General features: G+C 42.7%; 1 protein-coding gene across 1 annotated transcript in view; it reads right to left on the reverse strand.

Annotated features, from left to right (window-relative positions):
- The window catches only part of LOC112257357 (E3 ubiquitin-protein ligase TRIM38), a gene marked incomplete at its 5' end in the record, with an annotated part of 77,269 nt that extends 66,687 nt beyond the window's left edge, over positions 1-10,582 (reverse strand). The window contains 3 exons of the mRNA XM_042313961.1: positions 3,312-3,332; positions 10,022-10,042; positions 10,562-10,582. Coding sequence (XP_042169895.1) covers positions 3,312-3,332; positions 10,022-10,042; positions 10,562-10,582 — 63 coding nt within the window. The remainder of the gene's footprint in view (positions 1-3,311; positions 3,333-10,021; positions 10,043-10,561) is intronic.
- Positions 10,583-10,815: the final 233 nt, after the last annotated feature.

The raw sequence follows: 10,815 nt of genomic DNA on the forward strand, positions 1-10,815 counted from the left end.
CAGACGAGTTTGTGTTGACGCACAAGAGTGTGTTTTCGGCTCAAACTGAGAGTAGAGCCACTGAGTTTCCTACCTTTAGTCCTAGTCGGCCAACAGTAGTATATCAAGCACGCCAGAAGAATGAGCGTCCCTGTTTCTATTGTCATAAAGTAGGACATATGATTAATGATTGCTTCCTGCTTAAACGCAAACAAGGGATGCCTCTTCGTGCCAAGCCACCAACAGGTGTTGCTCTAATTCGTACGGTTGTGAGGTCCGCAACAAAACAGGTGCCTCAGGGTAACTGTAGTTTGAAAGTCTCAGTCCCCGACCGCAGTTATGAACCATTCATTTGAGGGGTTTGTGTCCCTAACGAATGACGAAGCGTCTCAGCGACCGGTTAAAATCCTTCGAGATACTGGTGCGGCGCAGTCGTTTATATTGTCTGATGTGTTGCCCTTATCTGACGATACATACTGTGGTTCCAGTGTGTTAGTGCAGGGTATTGAAATGGGTTTTGTTCCAGTGCCATTGCACTTTGTGAAAGTACACTCTGAGTTAATCAGTGGAATATTCAGAGTGGGGTACGTCCTATGTTGCCAGTGAAAGGTGTGACCTTTATAATGGGTAACGATATTGCCGGAGGAAACGTAGTACCCGTATTGGAAGTATTGGATAAAAGTGACCACCCTCTCTCGAATGAGCTGGCACAGAGTTATCCACATGTGTTCCCCGCTCGTGCTGTCACTCGTGCTCAGGCACTACAAGAGGGTGACGTGATAGATTTGTCGAACACTGTTCTGTTCAAAGAGGTTGATCAAGAAGATGGATTGTGTGATACCTCTGAGAAGCTGACAAACAGCCCAGGAAAGCCTCTGACAAACAGCCCAGGAAAGAATCAAAGAACGTTGAACTTATTGCTGAGGCCATACAGTTACCAGTCACTCGTGAGCAGCTGCTTGCTAACCAAAAGGTTGACAACAGGCTTGCTAAATGTTTTTCTAGTGTTGTCTCATTGGAAGACGTGAAGAAGAAGAACGTGGCTTACTTCATTGATGGTAATCTCCTCATGCGTAAATGGAAATCCCATGTTGACGCGGATGGAGATTGGAATGCTGTTTACCAAATAGTGATTCCTACAGCCTTTTGACAAAATGTGTTATCCCTTGCTCATGATCACCAGTGGTCTGGTCATTTAGGAATCACAAAAACTTATGATCGGATCCTTCGACATTTCTTTTGGCCGGGTTTAAAACAAGATGTGGCTCAGTTCTGTCGGACATGCCACACATGTCAGATAACAGGAAAACCAAACCAGGTTATTCCTCCCGCTCCTCTTTGTCCCATACCTGTCATAGGTGAACCATTCGAGCATGTGGTGGTTGATTGTGTCGGACCGTTACCGAAGACAAAATCGGGTAACCAGTTTTTGTTAACGATAATGTGTATGGCTACAAGATACCCCGAGGCCATTCCTCTGAGAAGGATTACAGCCCCGGTAGTGAGTAAAGCCTTAATAAAATTCTTCACGACATTCGGGTTACCTAAGGTGGTACAAAGCGATCAAGGTACCAATTTCCTATCCAAGCTCTTCAAGCAGGTGTTAAAATCCTTGTCAATTACGCACCGTGTGTCAAGCGCCTATCACCCAGAGTCTCAGGGTGCGCTTGAAAGATGGCATCAGACACTGAAGTCTATGCTACGTAAATATTGTTTGGAATCTGAGAAAGATTGGGGGAGTTCCTCTAGTTTTGTTTGCTGCTCGTGAAACTGTGCAGGAGTCCCTAGGTTTCAGCCCGGCTGAACTGGTGTTTGGTCACACAGTGAGAGGACCAATGAAAGTCCTTAAAGAACAGTTCTTGTCCCAAGAGTTGTGTACAGGAGACGAGAATGTGTTGGACTACGTTAGTCGCTTTCGTGAGCGCCTACACCAAGCTTGTGCTCTCGCAAAGGAAGCTCTGTCTTCCTCACAGAGGAGCATGAAAAGACACTATGATAAAGAGGCTGTTTCTCGTCCACTACAGCCAGGTGACCAAGTACTGGTGTTATTACCTGTTCCAGGATCTTCACTGTCAGCTCGTTTCTCTGGTCCTTATTTAATTGAAAAGAAAATAAGTGAAACTGACTATGTGCTTCAAACTCCTGATAGACAACGCCAATCTCGTGTGTGTCACATTAACATGTTGAAAGCTTACCACACCCGACCCATCACACAGTTAGAGAGTTCAAAAACAGAGGAAGGTACTGCTGTCTCCTCTGCTACTACTGCTATGATAGTGGACTGTCATATTGATGATGTTGATGGCTTGGAGTTGCGCAATACTCAGCAGCAGTGTGTTAGATTGCCCAACTCAGAAATGCTGCTGTCTATCCAATCCGGTCTGGTTCATTTAACGGATGGACAGGCCAATGATATTGTGAGGCTACTACACAGTTTTCAATGTCTCTTTAATGACGTTCCTACTCGCACCAATGTGTTGGAACATGACATTAATGTTGGAAATGCTACACCTATCAAGCAACACCCATATCGTATCAACGCTTCCAAGAGGAAGATAATGAGGGATGAGGTGAGATATTTGTTGTAGAATGACCTGGCTAAGCCAAGTTCAAGCCCTTGGAGTTCTCCTTGCATTCTAGTTCCTAAACCTGATGGTACATCCAGGTTATGTATGGATTATCGAAAGGTAAATTCTGTCACAATGCCAGATTCGTTCCCGTTACCCCGACTGGACGACTGTATCGACACTATTGGTGCTGCTAAGTATGTAACTAAGTTAGACCTCTTAAAGGTTACTGGCAGGTTCCGTTAACTTCACGTGCTTCTGAGATTTCTGCCTTTGTGACCCCAGACAACTTCCTACAGTACTCAGTCATTGCTTTTGGGATGCGAAATGCACCAGCCACCTTCCAACGACTGGTTAACTCCGTATTAGCTAGCATTCCTAATTGTAGTGCATACCTTGATGACCTAGTGATTTATTCGTCTGAGTGGTCAGATCATGTTGACTCGCTAAGGGTAGTATGTGAACGGTTGGCAGCTGCTTCTCTAACCCTGAACTTGGCAAAGTCACAATAATAATAGTCACAGTCACTTACTTTGTCACAATAATAATTTGCATGAGTTATGTTACGGGTCTCATTACCATCCCCCCCTAGACTGTCGGGCCAAAAGGGATTCGTAACATTCTTCAAGAATCACACATATTTCATTTATAACAATAAATTTGATGTAGCAACTACCGATTGACCCTTTGTTCTCAACAACAAAAAATCTACACAGAATGGTTTATGTAAATCTAGCGAAGTGATGATCTGAAGACACTACTTACCCTTCTCCTTCCTGAGGTCATCTGTAAACATGTAGAGTAGATGGAAGACAGTGAGAACATCATTAACATGAACACTAGAAGATGTAGTCTCTCTCTGGGACTCCTTGGTCAAGGATTCAATCCAGTGTGTGCTATACCGAAGGACACTTCACAGCTGACAATGCACATTTAAAAGGCATTTTCCACGAGCATTCGCATAGATTGCATTCATGGTAAACACTGCACATGTCGACTCAAGCGTAAAATACCTTTAAAAGTGTGTTACAGTGTGCTGTGTTATAATGCTCCTTGAATTAAATCCCGGCCCTTGTCTCATACCACTGTTCCAACATCAGAAGAAACATCTCAAATGTGCACAGCAACAAAAAGAAGACTTTAAATGCTTCACATAATTCTAGCAAAGTGATGATCTGAAGACACTATTTACTCCTCTCCTTCCTCAGGTCATCTGTAAACATGTAGAGTAGATGGAAGACAGTGAGAATATCATTAACTTGTTGAGGATAGGGGGCAGTATTTTCACTTTGGATGAATTGCGTGCCCATAGTGAACTGCATCAAACTCTGTCCTAGATTGCTAATATATGCATATTAGTATTACTATTGGATAGAAAAACTGTTTGAATTATGTCTGTGAGTATAACAGAACTCATAGGGCAGGCAATCTTCCAAACAAGAAGTGAAATTCTGTTGGGGCAACTTTGACGTCATCGCCCCTCCTTTCCCAACAAGATATGGATCTGGAAGCACTTCCTACGCCTTCCACTAGATGTCCTCATTCAGTAGAAAGTGTAATGGAGCATTTGCTGTGAACTTTGACCGAATGGGCGGGAAAATAGCCAGTGTCCTGACAGAATGCCATTTTGCTGTGGCGCATTTCTCTGTGGGTGCTACGGCTGTTCCATTCGGCCCCAGATGAAAACGTATGATCCGGTTGGAACGTTATTGGATATATATGATAATAACATCCTGAAGATTGATTCTCTATTTAGTTTGACCAGTTTATTCGACCTGGAATATATCTTTTGGAAGTTTTCGTGCGAGTTATCTTGGACCAGCAGTCTGTTTTTGGGCACGTGAGCTGAAAGTGATAGCAAATGCAGCTACTTGGACACTAGTATTGGACATTATGGAACAAAACAACGATTTATTGTGGAACTAGGACTCCTTGCACGACATTCTGATGAAAGATCATCAAAGGTAAGGGAATATTTATGTTGTAATTTCGTATTTCTGTTGACTCCAACATGGTGGTTACGTCTGAGCGCCGTCTCAGATTATTGCAATGTTAGGCCTTTTCTGTAACGTTTAAAAAAACTCTGACACAGCGGTTGCATTAAGAACCAGTGTATCTTTAATTATATGTAGAACATGTATCTTTAGTCAAAGTTTATGATGAGTATTTCTGTTATCTGGCATAGCTTTCTATAATTCCTCCGGATATTTTGGAGGAATTTCTGAACATGGCATCAATGTAAACCGAGATGTGTGGATATAAAAATACATATTATCGAACAAAACATAAATGTACTGTGTAACATGTCATATGACTGTCATCTGATGAAGATTTTCAAAAGGTTAGTGATTCATTTTATTTCTAATCTTGCTTTTGAGATTTTATCTTTGTCTGGAAAAAATGGCTGCGTTTTTTTCTTTGGTTTGGTGGTGGTCTAACATAAATATATGTTGTGTTTTCGCTGTAAAACATTTAAAAATCTGACATGATGGGTAGATGAACAAGATGTTTATCTTTCATTTGAGGTATTGGACTTGTTCATGTGTGAAAGTTAAATATTTCTAAAGAATATTTTTGAATTCCCTGCGCCACCTTTTCAGCGGAACAGGGGGGGGGTGGAGTTCCCTGAGGGGAACTCCTTGCCCCAACAGGTTTTAACATGTTACAGGGTCCACAGGAAATCACAGACTACAATAACAAAAACAGCCACGTCACGGATACTGACGTCACACTTCCAGACAAAGTAAACACCTTCTTTGCCCGCTTTGAGGATAATACAGTGCCACCGTCACGGCTCGCTAACAAAGACTGCGCCCCCCCTATCCTTCTCAGCCGTTGACGTGAGTAAAACATTTAAATGTGTTAACACATTGTTAACACATGTAAACACATAGTAACACTGCAAAAAGACTAGAAATCATGGTGAATAACAATCTAACACAGGATGCAGTCAAAATAGCAATAGCCTTCAATTCCAACTTTATTGACTCTGTCAGGGTACTGACACAGAACCCCTCCACTGGTTTCTTGGGCTCAGTGCTAGTGAATGACGCTCAACCTGTCTTCATCATAAGGGAGGTTTCTGAGTCAAAGGTGAACAAGGTGATTAGCTCACTAAAGAACTCTAAAGCCAAAGATGTGTTTTGGCTGGACTCTGCCTTTCTTAAAAACTACAAATAGTCACTCATTGGCCCCATTACTAAGGTCACCAACACATCTATTGGTCTCGGGGTGTTTCCAAGGGTCTGGAAGTCGGCCATAATAATGGCCATCTTTAAATTGGGCGACCCTGCTGATGTGAATAACTACAGGCCCATTAGTATACTACCTGTGGTGTCAAAGGTTGTTGAAAAGTGTGTAGCAGAACTGATTGCCCACCTCAACATCAGCCCCTTCACATTACACTCCATGCAGTTTGGCTTTAGAGCAAAACACTCCACAGAAACGGCAACTGTTTTCTTCTGGAAAATGTGAAGCCCAAGATGGACAAAGGGCGTTGTTGGAGCTGTGTTTCTGGACCTAAGGAAGTCTGTTGATACTGTTAACCATGAGATTCTCATCACAAAATTGTCCAAGTTCAACTTTTCCCCCGATGCCTTGAGATGGATGAAATCATACCTTGAAGGCAGAACTCAGTGTGTCAGAGTGAGCAATGAGCTGTCGCCCACTCTTAGCTATGATGTGGGCGTGCTCCAAGGGTCAATACTGGGGCCCCTCCTGTTTAGCCTGTACATTAAGGATCTGCCTTCTGTCTGTACTGGGTCTGAAGTTCAAATGTATGCAGATGATACAGTGATATACAGTGGAGAGAACAAGAATTTGATACACTGCCCGATTTTGCAGGTTGTCCAACTTACAAAGCATGTAGAGGTCTGTAATTTTTATCATAGGTACAATTCAACTGTGAGAGACGGAATCTAAAACAAAAATCACATTGTATGATTTTTAAGTAATTAATTAGCATTTTATTGCATGACATAAGTATTTGATCACCTACCAACCAGTAAGAATTCCGGCTCTCACAGACCTGTTAGTTTTTCTTTAAGAAGCCCTCCTGTTCTCCATTCATTACCTGTATTAACTGCACCTGTTTGAACTCGTTACCTGTATATGACGACCCGAAACACTCAGCCAGTGCAACTAAGGAGTGGCTCCGTAAGAAGCATCTCAAGGTCCTGGAGTGGCCCAGCCAGTCTCCAGACCTGAACCCAATAGAAAATATTTGGAGGGAGCTGAAAGTCCATATTGCCCAGAGACAGCCCCGAAACCTGAAGGATCTGGAGAAGGTCTGTATTGAGGAGTGGGCCAAAATCCCTGCTGCAGTGTGTGTAAACCTGGTCAAGAACTACAGGAAACGTATGATCTCTGTAATTGCAAACAAAGGTTTCTGTACCAAATATTAAGTTCTGCTTTTCTGAAGTATCAAATACTTATGTCATGCAATAAAATGCAAATGAATTACTTAAAAATCATACTGTCTGCCATGAGAGGTGACTGTATAGTTCCCTTAAAGAAAAGCACCTTTAGTAAATCCGCTTTCTCTGTGAGAGCTTCCCATGTCTGGAATTCACTGCCTTCAGACACACATAACTGCACCACATATCACACTTTCACAAAATGTATGAATACATGGCTAAAAGGTCAATCAGATTTGTGATCATAATCCCTAGCTGTGTGTTGCCGCTTTCCATGTTGTCTGTTGTCTGTAGCTTGTGAGGTGTGGAAACACTTTGTTGCTTTTATGAATTTTGTCTTGCTGCCTTTTGTTCTATGTTGCTCTGTCTGTATGCTACGTCTTGCTTGTCCTATGTTGCTCTGTCTGTATGCTATGTCTTTCTTGTCCTATGTTGCTCTGCGTGTGCTCAATGATTGTCTGTATTGTTATTGTTTTTAATAACCTGCCCAGGGACTACGGTTGAAAATTAGCCGGCCGGCTAAAACCGGCACTTTTACTGAAATGTTGATTAATGTGCACAGTCCCTGTAAAAATAAAATAAACTCAAACTCAAACCCTCGCAAGGCTGCAGGCCCAGACGGCATCCCTAGCCACGTCCTCAGAGCACTTGCAGACCAGCTGGCTGGTGTGTTTACAGACATATTTAGTAGCTCCCTATCCCAGTCTGTTGTCCCCACATGCTTCAAGATGGCTACCATTGTTCCTGTACACAGGAAGGCAAAGGTATCTGAATTAAACATCTACTGCCCGTCGCACTCACTTCTGTCATCATGAAGTGCTTTGAGAGGCTAGTCAAGGATCATATCACCGCCACCTTACCGGCCACCCTACACCCACTTCAGTTTGCAAACCGCCCCAACAGGTCCACAGATGATGCAATCGCCATCTCACTGCACACTGCCCTAACCCATCTGGACAAAAATAATACTTATGTAAGAATGCTGTTTATTGACTATAGCTCAGCATTCAACACCATAGTACCCTCGAAGCTCTTCATCAAGCTGTTGGCCCTGAGTCTCAACCCCGCCCTGTGCAACTGGGTTCTGGACTTTCTGACGGGCCGCCCCCAGGTGGTGAAGTTAGGAAACAACATCTCCACTTCACTGACCCTCAACACTGGGGCCCCACAAGGATACGTGCTCAGCCCTTTCCTGTACTCCCTGTTAACCCACGACATCGTGGCCACGCACGCCTCCAACTCAATCATCAAGTTTGCAGACGACACAACAGTAGTGGACTTGATAGCCAACAACAACCAGACAGCCTACAGGGAGAGGTGAGGCCACTTGGAGTGTGGTGTCAGGAAAACAACCTCTTACTCAACATCAACAAAACATAGGAGATGATCATTGACTTCAGGAAACAGCAGAGGGAGCACCCCTGTATCCACACCGAAGGGACAGCAGTGGAGAAGGTGGAACGTTTAAAGTTCCCGGGCGTACTCCTCACAGACAAACTGAAATGGTCCACCCACACAGACAGTGTAGTGAAGAAGGCACATGAGTGCCTCTTTAACCTCAGGAGGCTGAAGAAATTTAGCCTGTCACCCAAAACCCTGACTAACTTTTACAGATGCACAATCGAGAGCATCCTGTCGGGCTGTTTTACAGCCTGTCACGGCAACTGCACCACCCACAAGCGCAAGGCTCTCCAGAGGGTGGTACGGCTTGCACAATGCATCACCGGGGGCCAACTACCTGCCCTGACACCTACAACACCCGATCTAACATGAAGGCCAAAAATATAATCAAAGACCACAACCACCGAGCCACTGCCTGTTCACCCCGCTATCATCCAGAAGGCGAGGTCAGTACAGGTGCATCAAAGCTGGGACCGAGAGACTGAAAAACAGCATCTATCTCAAGGCCATCAGACTGTTAAACAGCCACCACTAACATTGAGTGGCTGCTGCCAACACACTGACTCAACTCTAGCCACTTTAATAATGGGAATTGATGGGAATTGATGGGAAATATATCACCAGCCACTTTAAACAATGCTACCTAATATAATGTTTACATAGCCTACATTATTCATCTCATATGTATACGTATATACTGTACTCTATATCATCTACTGCATCTTTATGTAATACATGTATCACTAGCCACTTTAACTATGCCACTTTGTTTTCATACTCATCTCATATGTATATACTGTACTCGATACCATCTACTGCATCTTGCCTATGCCATCACTCATTCATATATCTTTATGTACATATTCTTTATCCCCTTACACTTGTGTGTATAAGACAGTAGTTTTGGAATTGTTAGTTAGATTACTTGTTGGTTATTACTGCATTGTCGGAACTAGAAGCACAAGCATTTCGCTACACTCGCATTAACATCTGCTAACCATGTGTATGTGACAAATAAAATTTGATTTGATTTGAAACTACTTGCCCTGACACCTACAACACCCGATCTAACATGAAGGCCAAAAATATAATCAAAGACAACAACCACCCGAGCCACTGCCTGTTCACACCACTATCATCCAGAAGGCGAAGTCAGTACAGGTGCATCAAAGCTGGAACTGAGAGACTGAAAAACAGCTTCTATCTCAAGGCCATCAGACTGATAAACAGTCATCACTAACTCAGAGAAACTGCTGCCTACACTGAGACAAAATCACTAGACACTTTAATAAATGGATCTCTAGTCACTGTAAACAATGTCACTGTAAATAATGCCACTTTAATAATGTTTACATATCTTACTTTACTCATATCATATACTGTATTTTATACCATCTACTGCACCTTGCCGATGCCGCTCGGCCATAGCTCATCCATGTATTTATTTGTACATATTCTCATTCACTGACTGGTCCATCAGTGATCCAGGTGTATCAGATACTACCCTCTCTCTAGTCTAGTGTGCCTCTACAGCCTCAACACATCCTGTTCTAGAACATCAACATGAATGACTTTTCTACTTCCTAGAAGTTACATCTATAGAAGAGACATTGGTTTACATAATGTTGTAATTAAGGTGATGATCTGAACACTACTTACCTAGCTTCCCACTGAGGTAATCTGTAAATATGTAGAGTAGATGGAAGACAGTGAGAACATCATTACATGAACACTGAAGATGTAGTCTCTCTCTGGGACTCCTTGTCTCATATCACTTTGCTAACGCCACAAATCCTATTTGAGTTCCACCACCTAAATGAGTCCAGCGTACCTCTGTGAGCTCTTCTACAATGAAGATATTCTACCCACCACTTCTTAATTTTATTAAATAAATGTGACTGGTACATCAGTGATCGGGTGTATAAGATTCTACCTCTCTCTAGTCTAGTGATCCTCCACAGCATCAACACATCCTGTTCTAGAACATCATTCTATGGTCTGAAAACACTGGGATATGAAGGATTCTGCAGTTTACTGGTGAGATCCTTTTCAACCTCATCTGTAGACATAGATAATAAGAAAAGTCAGGAACATTAATGTGAACAACATTGTGGGTTCTACATCTTGAGAAGTTATAGATAGAAAGAGCATGGGTTTACAAAATGTTATCAACGTGATGATTTAAAAGACACTACTTACCCTTCTCCTTATTGAGGACATCTGTAAACATGTAGAGTAGATGGAAGACAGTGAGAATCATTAACATGAACACTAGAAGATGTAGTCTGTTAAGTGAATCTTTACAGTCATGTGTATAATCTGGGTTAGGAACAATAAAAACCACTACTTACCTCTCTCATTTGACAAGTAATCTGTAAATATGTAGAGTAGATGGAGAGACAGTGAACATCATTGCATGAACACTAGAAGCCAGTCTCTCTCTGGGACTCCTT

Source organism: Oncorhynchus tshawytscha, unplaced genomic scaffold, assembly GCF_018296145.1.
Source record: "Oncorhynchus tshawytscha isolate Ot180627B unplaced genomic scaffold, Otsh_v2.0 Un_contig_9171_pilon_pilon, whole genome shotgun sequence".
Classification (NCBI taxonomy): Eukaryota; Metazoa; Chordata; class Actinopteri; order Salmoniformes; family Salmonidae; genus Oncorhynchus; species Oncorhynchus tshawytscha.